Source organism: Ostrea edulis, chromosome 5, assembly GCF_947568905.1.
Source record: "Ostrea edulis chromosome 5, xbOstEdul1.1, whole genome shotgun sequence".
Classification (NCBI taxonomy): Eukaryota; Metazoa; Mollusca; class Bivalvia; order Ostreida; family Ostreidae; genus Ostrea; species Ostrea edulis.
The window spans coordinates 92,451,364-92,469,566 of record NC_079168.1 but is presented as its reverse complement, the minus strand read 5'-3'; the positions used below and the strand labels follow the sequence as shown (position 1 = coordinate 92,469,566).

The 18,203-nt window shown below is 35.4% G+C and overlaps 2 protein-coding genes across 26 annotated transcripts in view; one reads left to right on the top strand and one right to left on the bottom strand.

Moving 5' to 3' along the window:
• The first annotated feature begins 4,732 nt into the window (after positions 1–4,732).
• Positions 4,733–5,953, top strand: LOC125649373 (somatostatin receptor type 2-like). Its single transcript, XM_048876879.2, has one exon. The coding sequence runs from the start codon at positions 4,852–4,854 to the stop codon at positions 5,839–5,841; it is 990 nt and encodes a 329-aa protein (XP_048732836.2). The 5' UTR covers positions 4,733–4,851; the 3' UTR covers positions 5,842–5,953.
• An 80-nt stretch (positions 5,954–6,033) lies between these two features.
• The window catches only part of LOC125649358 (MAP/microtubule affinity-regulating kinase 3-like), a 51,838-nt gene continuing 39,668 nt past the window's right edge, over positions 6,034–18,203 (bottom strand). For 5 of the 25 annotated variants that reach the window (XM_048876836.2, XM_056139280.1, XM_056139279.1 and 2 more), the window contains 6 exons: positions 15,053–15,091; positions 14,383–14,591; positions 12,259–12,402; positions 11,725–11,940; positions 10,792–10,848; positions 6,034–8,571 (listed from right to left, as the gene is read on the bottom strand). In XM_048876836.2, the coding sequence (XP_048732793.2) occupies positions 8,217–8,571; positions 10,792–10,848; positions 11,725–11,940; positions 12,259–12,402; positions 14,383–14,591; positions 15,053–15,091 (1,020 nt within the window). In that variant the 3' untranslated portion in view covers positions 6,034–8,216. The remainder of the gene's footprint in view (positions 8,572–10,791; positions 10,849–11,724; positions 11,941–12,258; positions 12,403–14,382; positions 14,592–15,052; positions 15,092–18,203) is intronic. The other 20 variants (XM_056139277.1, XM_056139284.1, XM_056139283.1 and 17 more) reach the window with 7 other exon arrangements.

Genomic DNA, 18,203 nt, shown 5'->3' with positions numbered 1-18,203 from the left:
AAAATTCTCTCGAGAAACGTTAAGCAAGATACAAGCAAGTTGAAAGGTCATTGCTTTTATTGAGAATTATAATACATTGAAAACTCAGGTTTATTGGCAAATGTAAATATTACAAATACACGGAAGAAATGAATTATTGTATAGATATGTGGCAACCGAAGGGACGCCAAGACATGTTTTTTATGCCCCCTTCAAAGAAGAAGGGCATATTGCTTTGCACCTGTCGGTCGATCAGTATGTCGGTCGATAGACCACATGTTGTCCGCTTAATATCTTGAGAACCTTTCACTTCATCGTAATGATATTTCATATGTGGGTTGGTTACGAGTAAAAAAGAACCCCTATTGATTTTCAGGTAAAAGGTCAAGGGTCAATCTACTCTGGACATAGGAAGATGCTATCTTCTCAATATCTTGAGAATCCTTTGCTTGACAGACATCAGACTTGGTACACTGGTACAGTATAAGGAGTAGATGAGACCTGTTGATTGTGAGGTCACATGGCAAAAGGTCAAACTGGACATAGGAATATACTGTCTGCTCAATATCTTGAAAATCCTTTGCTTGACAGACATCAGACTTGGTACACTGGTACATCTTCAGGAGTAGATTGCTCTTATTGATTGTGAGGTCAAAGGTCAATGGTCAAACTGGACATAGAAATATACCGTCTGCTCAATATCTTGAGAACCCTTTGTTCGACAGGCATCAAACTTGGTACACTGGTAACATCGTGAGGAGTAGATACCCGCTATCGATTTTGAGGTCAGAGGTCAAGGGTCAAACTGGACATAGGAAGATACTGTCCACTCAATATCTTGAAAACTCTTTGCTTGACAGACATCAAACTTGGGACACTGGTACATCTTAAGTAGATAAACCCTATTGATCGACATAGGAATATACTGTCCATTCAATATCTTGAGAGCCCTTTGCATGATTGACACCAAACTTGGTACATCTTCAGGAGTAGATTACTCTTATTGATTTTTAGGTCACACGGTCAATCCACTTTGGACATTGAAAAATATTTGTCTGCTTACTATCTGAATTGGTTTGGTTCTACTATCATGTGTATAACCCTTTTCAATTTTGCACCATGGGGAATTCATCAATTTACCGCAATGACAATGGGTATGGAAAAAGCTATCGATAGCATCATGTGTATAAACTAAGGGAAATGAAGACTGCACGCTGCGATAAGATGTAATGCGAGACGTACCACGTGAATTTCAGACTTGTAGATTTCCCCCATTGTTTAAAATTTTTCATCGAATGGGTTACATGGAGTTATCGGAGAGATTCCGAGAGGGTTTATATAGGGAAACAGCGGAAACTGTGACTGTGGATGGTCTCCTCCTCAGTTACTATCATCGTTCCAAAAACAGTGCGATACTTCACTTGATCGAGCCTCGAGGATCGAGCGAGGCTTCTCCCAAGCGCGGTCGATTTGTCTACACCGACCACAAAGTGTACAATTTTTATGGCAAGCCGCTTTACTAATTATTCGATATAGAGATATCTCTATAATTTTTAGAGATATCTCTTAAACTTAAAGAGATATCTCTTTAACTTTGAGATATATCTCTCAAACTTAAAGAGATATATCTTTACCGATGCAAAGAGATGTCTCTTAAGAGTTAAAGACAAAAAGACATAAAGTTAAAGACATGACCTTAATAAATGGCTATAAGGTTACTCCCGTCTAAGCCGATAGGTGCCAGGGTATAGAGTTCATATTTATTTAACTGATGGCCGCCACTTAATTTATGTGGCGGCCGCCACTTGATTTACACATGGCGTCTGCCAATTTCAAAAACAATTTAATTCATATTGCGGAGTGATTATTTTGGAAAGATTTAGAATAGTACGCAAACACGTTGTATCGTTTTTCAAAGTGCAGGGACAGTCGGGGGAGAAATTGTCTTATACAATTGTTGGCAAGTAGAAAAGGAACCTAAAAATGTATCTTTTGCCAAAAAGAAAATAACTTAGTTTGCATATGGAAAAAAAAGAACGTTGTCAAAAGTGAAGGGTCAGCGCCCTGGTTCTATGTGCCTGATACGTTGGTACATTAAATTCAATTCAGTTTATTAGTTTAAAACCATACGGTTTACAGGCATGTACAAATGAAGATTTGCTTGCGCGCGAATTTGTCAACATTTGATATTGTGAACATATAGAGTAATTGTAAATTAACACGTTACAGCACAATCGAAAGACAATAATGCTCCTAATTGTATATCACATACGTATTATTGATAGAGAGGGAAATTACAGGGATTGCACCTCTTTGGTTTTTACGGAAGCTGGTAGGTGCCAGGGTATAGAATTAATTTTAATGGCGGTCGCCACTTAATTTATGTGGCGACCACCACTTAATCTAACTGGCGACCGCCACTTATGATCTGGCGATATGAATTTTTTTTTTTAAATTGGCAGGGCTCCGCTAATGCATAAATCAAGTGGCGACCGCAAGTTAATTTATATGGCGATCGCCAGGTAATAAGTGGCGGCCGCTAGTTAAATTAAGGGGCAGCCGTACATAAATTAAATGGTGGCCACCAGTTACATGAATATTAATTCTATACCCTGGCACCTATCGGCTTCCGTACTAAATTGTTTTTGAAATTGGCAGCCGCCATGTATAGATTAAGTGGCGGTATAATGTGGCGGCCGCCAATTAGATGAATACTAATTCTATACCCTGGCACCTATCGACGTCCGTACGTTTATGGGGACGTAATTGTGAGGACAGAATTTTGTCCTTATATAGTGTACTTTCTGTCCTCACAACTTCTGTCAAATGATTACAAATTGTCCTCACTAAACACGTTTTTATCATCCCTTAAAGAGATATACATTTAAAGTTAAGCGATATCTCTCAAAGCTGAGAGATATCTCTTAACCCTGAGATCTCTCTCAAAGTTGAACCTTAAGATATATCTCTTCCAAGTAAGAAATATCTCTTAAAATCAGAGAAATATCTTTCAAAGTTTAATAAAAGAGATATCTCTTTTTCGCAATCTGATTAAAATCAGATCCTCGATCCGCTCCTTTATTTCTTTTGATTTGTCGCTACTCGAGTAGCGACAAATCAAAAGAAATAAAGGAGCGGATCGAGGATCTGATTTTAATCAGATTGTCTTTTTCGAATAAATAGTGTTTTCGTAATCGCGTGCAAAGGCGTGTACTTCCTACACCCTGTACAGGGTATGTATGGCACGCCAAATTCACAAAAATGAGCTAAACATAGTTTCACAGTTGATAAACTAGGTTTATCGACTGTAAACTATAGTTTACGGACCGTAAACTATAGTTAACGACGTTAATCTATATTTCACATCTGTAAACCATAGTTAACAGATAATCTATGTTTCACAAGCGTAAACTATAATTAACAATGAAAACAATCATTAGCGATTGCAAAACATAGTTTATCTGATAAATACGGTTTCACGATTGTAAACTACGGTTTACAAGTCTAAACTATTATTAAGTTTATCTGATAAATATAGTATCGCAATTTGTGAAACTAGGATTAACAATTGTGAACTATAGTTAACGAATGTAAATTATAGTTTACAAATGTGAATCTGTATTTATCAGCAAAATCTATTGTTAACGTTTATTTAAAGACAGATAAACTTGGATTAGCATTTGTAAACTATAGTTTACAACCGTTAAATATAGTTTTACGGATGAAAACTATAGTTAACGAATCGTTAACTATAGTTTACAGTTCGTAAATTATAGTTTACAGTCGATAAACCTAGTTTATCAACTGTGAAACTATGTTTAGCTCATTTTTGTGAATTTGGCGTGCCATAGGCATGTGTTGGTAAATGCACCGAAGAATATGGCTGGGAAATGGTGAGCCTGAGAATTTGCAGATTTTTCTCCCCGTATTTTGTTAACTGTAAAGTATATAATAGGATAATTTCAGTGTATTGTATAATATTTCGTGAATCATCAACAAGTTTAGAGCAAATAAAAATCTACAAATATTTTGGGAATATAACGTACGTAGTGTTTTTGAGATATTTATTAGTACATATTGTATTCTGCTATATATTTCAGACATTCGCAACATCGACAGAGATTTCCATTAGGATCCATCTTGCAACACCATCTTACAATTCATCAGATCTTGACCGAGGAACATTTAGAAATCGTATTTAGGGCCTGAAGGAAAATGTTCCTTCAATCTTCATATACCAGTATGCTTCGATAACTTGAGAACCAACAACCTGAACGGTCTGAAAAAAATTCAAGACAAACGCACATAAATATCGTGTTTTTTCTCTCAACAAACCATCACATATTTGGCTTCTTTTTTTTTTGGATACAGAAATGACTCAAGATTATATTCTTTAGTGCTCGAAAACTCAAATCGTGCTGTCGGACATTACGCTATATAGACATTATAGTGATTATCTTGATGCAAAATTTTTAATATTCAACATTTGCTTAATTGTCCTTTTTCCCCCTTATTTCAAGATAAACGATCTGAACTCAGTATAACGATTTATGATGTTGGACGTAAGCACTCATCATTGTTCATTATGCTATCATTTCCTCGTTATCTCCCCCCGGGCGTTGATCCAGGCTGCGATACTGTTGCTTTGTAATTTTCAAGTTCTTGCCTTAATAACAAACGATGATGAATAAATCCAGGAGTGTAACATGTGCGAAATATAATGTTGTTTGTATGTCATCACTACGCCCCAAAACGACCTTTGATTCTCCTCAACAACATTCGTTACCTTGGTCAGAACACCTGTTTCAGTTCTACAACGTAAATTAACTGTAAGCACAGTCTGCACTTCGATGTGAAGAGCGAGCAGTCAACATGAACGTCCACAGATCTAATACCACTGAACAATACAATGGCACTACTGGAGTCACAAGTTCCTGCATTCAATCGAGCACGTGTCTGGGATTTTACATTGCCTGTTCCATTGTTGGGGCAACTGGTGTTTTTTCAAACGGAATGGTCCTTGCTGTCGTCGGTAGAGAAAAACGCCTCCATACCGTGACCTACACCTCCATTTCGTGTCTAGCTCTGGCCGATTTTGTCTACATAACATCAAGATTTGCTAGAGACAATATGAGATTTTGGTACAGCGAAAAGACAGAGATCAGTGTTAATTTCTCCCGAGCGTGCGACATGCTTAGTATATCGGGCGCATGTGCATCCATTTTGCATGTGATTTTACTGTCAATGTTGCGATACTATATAGTGGTTCACCCACTAAAGAGCCACGTCTGGTTGACCGTCAGAAGAGTTAAACTCGTATCTTTAGGAGTGTGGTTTCTAGCTATCGCCATTGCGTCCTTTTATGTATACGCCGTTGTCATAAATGGACGAGTCAACATCCAGCTAGCAAAATTTACCAATCTTGCAGTAACAATCGTGATGTCAGTATTACCCATAGTTCTGATTGGGACTTTACACATCCTGAAGGCGCGTACTTTGTTGCGATCACTCGCTGCCTGTCGTAAATCGACCGTTCGCCGGATGTCCCGTATGGTAACCCTCATCATCACAACCTTTATGGTAACTACACTGCCCAGCAGCGTTGCGGACTGTATTAAGATTGCTTACATGGAATCAGGAACCTTACAAGTACACATGCATTGGCTTATTGTTCTCCAATACGTTGGTCGCCTTGGTTTATACATCAATTTTACCATTAATCCATTTATTTACCTAGTAAGCTCTCCGCAGTTCAGAAAAGCCACGATGTGTTGTCAAGGTAATCGTCAGATTTATGGTGTATCTTCTTTAAGTTATGAATCAAATTATCCTTCAACTTTCAACACGTCGTACGGAACATAAATATCTGAAGTGTCTCGAGATGAACAGACCACCAGGCAAGTCGTTCAAGTCCTGTATTCTTAGTTGTTTTCAAGATTGTGACTTGTGCAAATAAAATCAGAACAAGGATGAATCCAGTGTTAACTCATTTGTTGAATAAAATTAATTCTTTTGAATACATGTATTTTGTCTAAAGAAAAACAGAGAACGAAATTCATTTCATGAAAATTTTAATTGCCTGTTCACTATTTATGATGAACTAAAAGTAACTGTATGACAATTGATAAAAAGATTATTAATTTCTGATAGGGTGAACTCCTGATCCTGGGTAACAAACAACAAAGTCCAGACATCAAAATAGGATTGTCCTGTTTCCATGCATGTTTGGGGGTTAGATATACAGTGTTACATCCTACACGATTACTGTTACACCACAGTTATATTACTCAAAAGCATAAAAACAATACAATCTATTCAGATGCCTGAATAAAGATAATGAATCGCTAACAAATGTCTGATGTTCAAAATAAAAACCTTTCATTTATCACAATTTCCATGACCACATGTGTACCTACCAAACACCCTGCTGTGCATGATGCAGCGAGACAAAAATGATGAAAATCTTCCTTCCTGAGTAGACTTGATGGACTTGCAGATTAATTTAAGTACATGGACCAGTTAAAAACAAATATGATTTAGTACACCAAAAATAAATACACCCCCCACCCCCCAATAAACCCCATTTTCTCAGAGAATAATTCTAGTAGAAACAACAGCATACACAAATTCTACAAAAGATTCTGTATTTGCCTATGACCCCCCCCCCCCCCCTTCAAATTTAAATAAACACTAATGTGCTGAGACTTTTACTCACTAAAGAGATAAAAAAAAATGTTTGGTCCACAATTAAGTTATTCAGGATATTAACCAGAATCTAGACTGTAAGATACATGAATTAGATCTATGTAAAATGCTATATGAAAAAGGAACAAACAACCAATGCATCCATTTCTAATCACCTGGTGTGCAAGTGATACATATAAAACTGGAAATAACGACTATCCTTGGCACAATTGCTTGGTATATGAACAAGGTGATATTGTTAACAATATTTTGTGCAGAGCAACCTGTTTCAAAAACAGAAATGTAAAGAAAAAAAAATCCCAAGTGAATAAAGAACAAAATTACCCATCTTACTAGAGAAAAATTGATTTTCTTTACATTTTTATCAGAATCTCATTTCTTTTTTAAGCACTGAAAGTCCTTTCTGTCTGATGAACACAACAATTTCTACTTGTTGCTAAACAACATGACCATTGTTATTCAGTTTGATTGAAATAAAAAATTACACAAGACATAGAGTGACAAAATATTTTTTTCTAAGGGAAGTGCAATTACATTATATAAACATTAATGCATAAAAATTCACTTTGAAAACAGAGGAAATTATAATAAAAGCCAAACTGATCCTGGCAATTAAGCCCTGCAGAATACTGTCCCCTACTTCTACAAATTTAATCTCATTTGTGATTTTATCCAAATGTCCATGAAATCAAAGAATTGTGACAGACATAAAACATGCTGAAATACCATGGGAACATCTCCTATGCAATAAGCATTGGTGGGCTCTCTTTCTTTATGGGGTTTAAAATCATTTCATGGAAGCATATAGCATACACATGCAGACACATTTTAAAACATTTAATATATAAAAGAACATCACCTGTGTCATTTGTTCACATTTTTTTTTTACCTTTGGAAAGTAAATTGCACTGGACAAGTAAAACTTTTGAGGGATGAGACTGTCACATGATAAAACACACAAAGTACAATCACTCCTGTGAAGTACATCAAGTGCATTTTTCTAAACTATATTACAACAATGGCAAGACTGATAAATAGTTGATCCATATGAAATCAATCTGTCTCAGTAACATTTATTAACATGTCATCACAGGAACATGTAAATAATGTCTATCCAGTTTTAGCTTGTGAAAAACTCTCAAACTTCGGCAGTAATCATCTGCTCCAGTGCCCATCCCTCCAAGTTTATCACATACATGCTCACATTCACAACCAACCTTCTTTCTTTCATTCATACAAGTCTTAAATATACATATACTGTACTTGTGTACATATTACCATTCCTGCATTTAGCATGGGCTCCATTTATTTTATCATACAAATACATTATATTTTCTTTACACATCTGTACAAAATAAAAATCTGTTAATGCGATTGTAATATATAAATTTTACCACAGACAAGTTAATATCTATCATTTGTCCACTGACCATTGCTCACATAGGGCTGTTTGGTTCAGGTCTCAGACCACTAAGACCTGCTTCAGTGGCAACCATAGATTCCATTCAACACTCCAGCACTTTAACATGGCATCACAGTTTAAGTTCATTGGCAATTTTTGAAGCGATGTTCTTAAACCCTATAGAGGTCCCTGAAATCCGTTTGAATCGTACTCCATTGAGGGAGAGTCTCGGGAGCTTACAGACCTCCATTTCCCATTGCACTAAGCTGTCTGTGTTTGGATCACCATGTACACACAGTAACAAGAATTTTTCTCGCTGTTCATAATCACAATTGTTGGCATCTAACACTTTCCTTATTTCTTTCATCATGTCATTAGGGTCCATTGAACTAGTAGTTTTCATGCTCCATGTGAATCTCAGAGACCTTGGCTTGACCATTGGGTTTTCTGACTGGCCCTCTGCAACTGACCTGCGGAACAATTTGCTGAAAATTACAACAATGTAATACTTAATTCATGGCTATCCCTCCAACACTGGCACGTGATGACAGTTTCAGTTAGTGATAGGTTCATATAGGTCAAATGGTTCATGCAGCACATCCCATTCTCAACATCACAGAAAATTTCTCTGCTATCGATCATCCTCTGAATTTTTCATATGTAAAGTGTACCATGCAATTTACAACTTCAATAACATAACCTTCATGCATGTCAATACATAATTTTAGTATGATTTTTTTGTCTATATACATCTTCTAAAATATGTAAAATGGTCTACACATGAATTTCTATCTGCATAATTCATTTTCTTCGTGTCATTACAAGAGAACCAAGAAGATTCATGGCAAGTTCTGAGAAATATTTTGAAAATTAATCATATATGAAATAGAGTAAATTTTCTTCCACCTGATATAGCTCTATAGGGAGTATGGAAAGCAGATGGAGGATACAGATGATTCTTCTGGTTTCAAAATTATAAATGTCTAGTATCTTTAGTCCTTTAAAGGGATCATTCTTTGATCCGTCATCTATTGTGTTGAAACACCAAATAAAGCAATACATGACAACTTAACAATGCTTCTTATGGTTCAAATTAACATAAGATCAAATTTATTCTGGTAAAGTGTACCACCCTCAAATACTAATCTGACAGAGAGAGGCATCATTTGATCAAATCTGCAAGCATCTTCCTTCCAGACATCTCTTTAATACATACAAGATTATTACTGAAATGGTGATGTCTACATATTTACATTAACTGCGTGAACTCGGCTTAATTTCTATTGAAATCCATTGCTTGTCATTCGCAACTATGAAGAATCATTGTTTCAATAGTCAGATCCGTTTTTTTTCTTATATACGCGTTGTCTGTCTGCGTGTGAATTCACACATTCCATGAACTCTGCGACATATATCGCGGCTTTGCTGAAATTGTTGGAAAACATGTGTTTCCTGGTTTGTTCTTTTACCTTTTATTTAAATTTAGAATAATGAATAATGCTTACATTTTATATACGATGGTTTATTTTATGCAAATAGTTTGTCCTTTTCATTCAAATATGGAAATCATGACCAATTATGGGGACAAGCCAAGGTCCGGTGATTTTCAGCCGTTACATCTAAATAACTTAAGGTCAATAAGATCTGTATTTTACGCACTTGATAGTATTTATATTTTTGAAAAATAAATAAAAATACAAATAACAAACTGTCTTTCTTTGCTTTTTTTAAAAGGTAGATGAAGATCACAAACATTGCAGAATTTTTTTGCATAACCTGCTTATGTAAGTTAACCTTCAGATTCCATTTAAGCCAAGAAAAGCAGTTTATTATCGAGTCCAATCCCCTTTAAATGGTGTCCACAAAATTGTTATTACAGTCCATGACTGACTATGACCTCTTTCCCCGTCTGTCATCTCTGCTGGGTTCAAGATTGAAATCTGTAATGCTATTCTTGACTTCTGACCCAGAAATACTTCCTCACCTGCCATCTCTGTATATTATACATGTCAATACCTGGAATTATACTTTCCATACTATGTACACAAAATAACTATGTACATTCCATAACTGAATATGACCTTGAATTATGTATGACCTTTTGAACCAGAAATCAACTGGCATCTCTGTAGTATAGATGAGAATGAAATCTGGAATTATGATAGTGTTCAAAAAATTTCTGGATGTGCCAGCAAATTGCCCCCCCCCCCCCCCCCCCTCCTACTTTGTTGCAAGTAAATAATAAAGTATTGTATCAAGTAAGAAACAGTAGATAAATGTGAAAATCTCTTGTTGCAACAATCATCACACAGAAACCAGATTGAGGGGTGGAAAGAAGTTTGACTTAGCAAAATCTACTGCTCAGTGTTCCAAACAACAATAGCTCCACTATTTTTTTTTTTCCACAGAAGAATCAGCTGTATTAGATACTGTCCAATTAGAATGTGTGCTCTGAATATGTATTCCAATATTTAAAGTCTCAGTGTTGTGAGGGTAGCCAAGATAAAAAAAGATGTTAGTTACAATTCATACTTAATATCAAACTGAATAGCATGACAATAAATACAGATAAAAATACAACAATTATACATGGTTTCTATCAGTCTGCCAGTATTTAAATACATATTGCAGTCAGATTGGCAGATTTTGAACATTTTTCTCTGTACAATAAATGAATTAAACAATACTTGTGAGTGGAAACGTACAGTTCACGACTCAATGCTTTATGTTCCATTTTCTCCCCACTCAAAGTTGTGTTATCCCTGAAAGATGATTGGACGAATGTACATGTGTATAGAGAAATTTTCATAAATGAAATCATTTCTTCTTATTATAGCAGAAACATAGTTAAAAGCTGTAGAAAATGAGGGTGAATAAGAATAGTAATCAAATGTGTTTCTTAGATATTAAAGATTCAGGAGTTTGTGAAAAAGTGAAGAAAATCGGATCCTGATCGACCCAGAAACCACAAATGCTGCATTCAGAACCCACAGCCAACCATCTAAATATTCTCCTTCTAATCTTATATACAAGTCTATGCATTTACGGAAATGATGCTTATGCATCTTGTGGGATATGCATGCAGCTGGTATATGAACACATGGTCAACAAGGTTGTGAAGCCATAGATGAGGATTCAATAAACCATGTATAATTGTACAATCTGAACCAATACTACTATGGTAATACAAGATCTCTATAATAATATATGAGTTAGTGAAGCCAAAATAACATGTATCATGAACAGTGTATGCACTCATTTAAATGTTGTTATGCAAACATAAATTTTACTGCTAATATGCAATAAACAAAATAAAAAGAAGATTGGTGTTATTGCACAAGACTTGTAATATTTCAATACTTAACTTCAGCTCATAGATGTTAAAAATCTTACTTTTAATTTAACACAAACATTTCCTATTTTGTTTCTAGGGATAAAATACACTTAAATGATTATAAATAAAGCTAAAATTGAGAATTATTTTCTTTCTTGGGTAGATATTGTCTCCATCTATACTTTATAATCATAAATGTGTTTAAATGCACAATTCCATCCACCTTATGCAAACAAACAAAAAATATCAATGAAAAGCTTTAACCAGTTAAAAGACCATGCATCCTTTCTCCAAGCATACATACCTGCGGCTGAATTTTTGACTTAGTTTATTGAAAAATGACATGCGACCTGCCGCACTCATGGCAGAGGTGTCCTGAGTTTGCTCGGGTCCATTGTATGTTCTGGGCTGCCGTCTGTCTCTCACTGGACCACCATGGAATGTGTTTCTGAGTACAGTTCTATTCAGATAACTTTTGGGTGGTACAGGAGATACAGGTAAAGTTTTTCCAGGGGCAGTCCTAAAAAATATGGAGTGTTATTGGACACAACGCTCACCTGCCACCTACTGACCACAAAATCTAAATTGTTCATCCTTGCACTATTTTGATCTATTCTATAGCTGTAGTGTGTGATCATGTACAATTGATTTTTTTTAAATGTAGCTCTTAAATACTGAAAATTAAACAACATTTGTGTTAGAACATACAACACTAAACTAAGATAAAACTACATAGCTAAGATTTGGATTGGGTCTGGAATGGTTAGGTTTTATTCTAAAATTCTACATGAATTAAATTCTGATTACTAGGAATACCCTTCCTCCATGTGTAACTTACGTTGGTCGAAAGTTGTCACCATCACTCAGCGGAGGTAGGTCTGTAACACGGGCAACCTGAGACTGTGTTAGACTTGCAGACTTTACATGACTTTTGGGCCGAACAGATGGATTTTCTGTACCACCAGTGGAATTGGACATTGGTCTACAATCAATAATTCATTTACTTTTAAATTTATCTAAAATTTGTCTCTAAATGAGACTCCATGAGCCAAAATGCCAACCACCTTACCTAACAGAAGTGGGCAACATTATCTGTTTATTACAATATTTCTACTGGAAGAACATATCATAAAATGGAACAGGATACTTGTACTTTCTGATTTATTTAAAAACAAAAATTATTTTATGTATACACAGCTGATTTGTAAAGTGTCATGTCTTAAAGACCCAATTTCAAGCCATCTTCCTTGAATTATACATGGACAAAGGTAAACAAGAGGCCCATGGGCCAAATCGCTCACCTGAGTCACCTTCACCCATATCTAAAGATTTTCCATATATATTTGCATGTAAAACTTTGGTCCCTATTGTGGCCCCAACCTACCCCCGGGAACCATGATTTTTACAAACTTGAACCTGCACTATGTCAGGAAGCTTTCATGTAAACTTCTTTGGCCCAATGGTTCTTGAGAATGAATGTGCACTATGTCGGGAAGCTTTCATGTAAATTTGTACTTTCCTAGTCCAGTGGTTCTTGAGAGGAAGATTTTCCCTATAAATTTGTATGCAAAACTTTGATTCCCTATTGTGGCCCCAATCTACCCCCAGGGACCATGATTTGAACAAACTTGAATCTGCACTATGTCAGGAAGCTTTTATGTAAATTTGTACTTTCCTGGCCGAGTCAGTGTTTTTCAAAAAAGAAGAAGATTTTCCCTATATATTTGCATGTACAACCTGCCCTCGGATGTCATGGTTTTAACAAACTTAATTCTGCACTGTCAGGAAGCTTCATATAAATTTCAGCTCTTTGTGACATCTCCATACAGAGGAATATTCTTGAGCAGGATGTTAAACAATATTCAATCAATCTGGCCCAGTGGTTCTTGAGAGAAAGATTTTTAAATGGTCCCAACCTATTTTGCATTTTTGTGATTATCTCCCCATCAATTTGAAAGCCCTTTACCTAAGGATTCCTTTTGCCAAATTTGATTGAAAATGGCCCGGTGGTTCTGGAGAAGTTGAAAATGTGAAAAGTTTACAGACAGATGGATGATGGACTACGGGTGATCAGTAAAACTCACTTGAGCTTCAGTTCAGATGAGCTAAAAATGTGAAATGTCATTGATATTCAACAACATGAGACTGATCACGACTTATTTGTGAACATAATGTAAACTTCTACTTGGCAATGTATTCATCTTCATTATTCTATTCTTATTGTTGAAAAACTAGTATTGTAAAATAAGATGCTTGTGACATCATACTTAACGTTTAATATAGCATACACAACTGGTACCAATAAATGGTACCATCCCCAATGCCAAATACTATAGATTTTCCCCAATTTTTAGACTTAAAAAAATGACCAGTAACAAACTGTCAAGTCTTCGTAATTCAAGAGTCATAATTCGCTTTGTATGAAACTTTGTACAAGTTAAACTAATTTCTTCATTTCCTTTTAAATAGAAAGTAGAGGTCAACAAGAGCACCGCTAAGTGGAGCATCCCATTGAGATATAAAATAAATACATACAAATGCATTTGTAAAACATAAAAGTACAAAAAGAGTCACCGAATGCTTTTGTGGAAAGTCAGGATAGATTAGTCCTGATGTATATCTTGTAGGAGTCTTGAAATTTACAATTTATGTCTCCTTGTCCAAATGATGCTTCATACCAAATTTAAATAGAATTGGAATGGTAGTTATCAAGAAAAGTTGAAATTGTTCAATTTTTGATGCACGACAGACATCATACAATTGTAAAATAAATGCTATCCATTCAAATATGATTGTCAACTATGGATGTAAAACATATTTATTTCATAGATATCCATTATTTAATCATATATCATGTTGAAAATAATCCATCACTATATTACTGTTCTAAATTTTTATTTCTTTCGAAATTGTACATGAAATACACAAAATAGCTTTGGTTGATTCTTAAAATATCCCCTACCCTCTGAGATCCTGGCCATTAGTTGTGCGGGCTGGTTTTTCCTGGGAAGGCTGGACCCGTACATCTCCTGGACTGAAAGTCTCACTGCGGCCTGTGCGGCGTGGTATACTACTGTGAATGGTACTGTTCTTGGCTGCAGAGGAGGAAGATGAGGTCTGAGATGAACTTAGCTTTTTGGGCATTGTAGAGCGGGTTGGTGTGGAGCTGATCTGTAAAAATCATATCACTTATTAGCTCTCTGCTTATCTTTTGAGTGGAATTGTGACGGGGTGCAATGGACATTTTTAAAGCTACACAAGCAACAAGAAACTCAGGGTGGCGAATGAAGCATTGCATCAAATGATCACATGCAATGGCAACTCTTTAATCTACATATAAAAAGCAAACATTTTCTCAATTAAAAGCATGCTGATGATGAATGTATTGTTAAAAACATAAACTCTATCATAAATTGGAAATCTATATAAGTGTTTGAAGGTTTGAATTTATTTTGTCCATTAGGGAATATTAAAAAACCAACTTTTATTTGCAACCAATTCAATTCTCAAATAAAAGGCAGGAAACCAGTGGTGAAGATGCTTTAAAAAGAGTTCCCAGATTAACTAATCCTTTGAAATTTCAGGTATTCCTCGCATGCAAATAAAAGTCAGTCCGTGGCAAATAACATCACCTGTTGTCCTTTGATACTCTCTCGTACAAAAGGAGATCTCTGAAATTTAATGAAACCTCTGTACAGCATTGTGACAATTACATGGGAAAGTGTAAGTACTGGTTTTGAGGTGTTACTAACTTATATATATATGTATATATCTTTCACCGAAGTTTTAGGTTTTCTTTAAACTATTTGTTAGTTATAAAGTGGCTTCTAGACTACATGTATTAATCCTAACCTACTGTAAATCACGTTGAACATTTATGTCATGTGTTTAATTTCACAACAAAAGATGCACATTATTTTTCAATTTAAAACTGTCCTTTTTCACAAGAAATTTCTAATTTCAGTAATCCATAACATTGCTGTGGAGTGATGCCATAATCTCTGACCTTGTTTTGACATTCATGCAGTGGTATTGATATTTTGACTTTGATATTATGAGTTGTTAGTATTCTAGCATGCACTGCTAACACACATGCCCACAATGTTAATGTGATATAATCTTAACAATACACATGATACTACTGAAATACATTTCTAAGATGATGTATGGAATTCTGTACATTGGATTATATCTAACTGATACAAACATCCACTACATACGTGCTCACATGTTAACTTCCAGTTTATAATAAAACTGGTTCCCACATTTTCACTTTCATGCAAATGCCCTTTTCTAATAAAAAAGGAACAACAGAATGTGACCCACTTTTTAATTTTTTTTTATTAAAAGACAATTTGTAAACATCACAAAATGTCCTCATATACTGTTTATATGACAAGCTAGTGTATATAATACCTAGGTCATCAAGCTAGTTCCACTCTTTCAACGATTATGAAAAATATCATCCCTGCAATACTACACTGAATACAAAATATTGCATTTCATAGGTTTTGGAAGTAATTTGTTGAAACATTTATTATACGTATCATTAATTTCATCAAACAGGTATTTTTCAAGACCATTAAATTTAATCAACATCAAAAAATACAAGTGAAATTGAATCAGAAATTCAACTTCATACCTGCTCTGACAAGAGCTTTTTTTCTACTAGTTATAAGAGAGTTACATTTATACACTAGAGTAACACAGGTGCAAAAATTGCTCACCATGGTTTATTATTTTATCTCAGTGTAAGATCGATTAAAGGACATTCCAGAGAAACACTAGTTCTAATTGTAACAGGGACCATTACAGATGTTCCCCAAACATCCCCCATTTACAAATTGGTACCATTTTGTTTCAATTAAGTTTCATTGAATCGTTAAACATGCATTTCAATTAAGTTCGATTGAATCGTCCAATATACAATTTGATTAAGAACAGTATAACTTTCACTTTATTTCCTCTAGTTATAAGAGAGCTATGCAAATGAAAGCATTATCCAACTAAAATAAATGAAACGTGCACTTCCTGGTCAGTAATTTTGATCACGTCAATCCATTATATGTCTCAATAGAAATCTAAAGTATAATCCCCCCCCCCCCCCCCCCCCCCATCAGGCCAGGATTTGATTAACTTGAATCTGAAGATGCTTGCACACTAATATTACTAATCATGGCCCTGCTACTCCTTGAGAAGATCCCCCCCCCCCCCCTATATATTCCTATGTATTCAAACTTCTAATGTAATCTCAAATGTAGCCCCACCTTTGAATCTGCACCATGTCTGAATATTGCCATGACTAATAAAGGCTTACCTGTTTAAAAAGATTTTTATTTAAAAAGATTTTTAAGGACTTCTTTATTATATATTCCCATGCAAAACTTTGATCCCCTATTACAACCTCATCCAGCCTATGGGAACAACAAACTGAACAAACTTCGACTCTGCACTACTTGAGGATACCAGTGTTTGCCAAGGTCCCCAGAACTTTACAGGACATTTCGTCTGACATAGTTGTATGATTTACTGGACTGGTCATTATTTTACTGGACTGAATAGGATTGTAGAATTTATTTTTGGAATATTCGTTTAAAAAGATTTTTTTTTAAAAGATAAAATAAAAGAAAACTAAAAGTAAAAGTGTTACTGGACATTATTGCAAGACTAATTGATTCCACTTGAAAGGTCAAACAGTAAGTTCAAGTTTTCCTTTTCTCATTATTGGCTATATCCATGATCTTAAAATTTGTACTTCCTTTCAAAAAAGAATGCTGTCTTTTTAAGTTTGGGAAACTGAGCTGTTGATGTTTTGAAACAGTCGCGACACAATTCTTGTACTTTAACCAATCTCAGCCACCAACCCATCTTTTATCAAACTGCCTTGGTTTTCTATTATCTTCGTTTTTCCCTCTGTATCAGTTAAATATGTTCCCTCTTTTCACCGAGGATGGGGCCATTGTGATATTTGAGACTTCACATGGCTGATTTTGTCAAGATCATTTAGATGCTTTGTTTTATATTGCAGATGCAAGATTCTAAAGATCAAGTCTGAAAAGGTAGAAAACTAAAAGTGTTTCCAGTCATTTGGTCCGAATTAAGAGGTTCTATATCAGACATCACAAATTTTTACCGGACTTGTCCAACAAACCTTGGGAACACTGGGAAACTTGCTTACTAATATGACTAATCATAGCACTGTTGCTCCGGAGAAAAAGATATTTATAAGTTTCCCCCTATAGATACCTATACTAATATGACTATCATAGCACAGTTGCTCCGGAGAAAAAGATATAAGTTTCCCCCTATATATTCCAATACAAAACTTTGATCCCCTATTGTGGCCCCATCCTACCATGATCATGATTTCTGCAATACCCGAGGATGCTTGCATATTCATTTGACTTATCAAGGGTTTGAGAACAAGAGGCCCATGGGCCAAATCGCTCACCTGAGTCATCTTGGCCCACATTTAAGTTTTTCCCTACATATTCGCATGTAAAACATACATATGAGCATTACCATTAAATTCTAAGAAAATATTCTGAAGTCATCTGAATTTATTGCATGCCTTACAAAGTGCTATTATCTTAGGGCTATTCCAGCAAAAAACGTATGGGGGGGGGGGGGGGGGGGGGGGGGGGGGGGGGGAGAGAGAGAGAGAGAGAGAGCAGCCAATATTTTTTTGGATGGGTGGGGGTGATTTGGGAAAATATATTTGTATGGGTGGTTGTCTTCCAGGTTAAATAAAAAACATGGGTGCCTGTGAATTATGATAAAAAT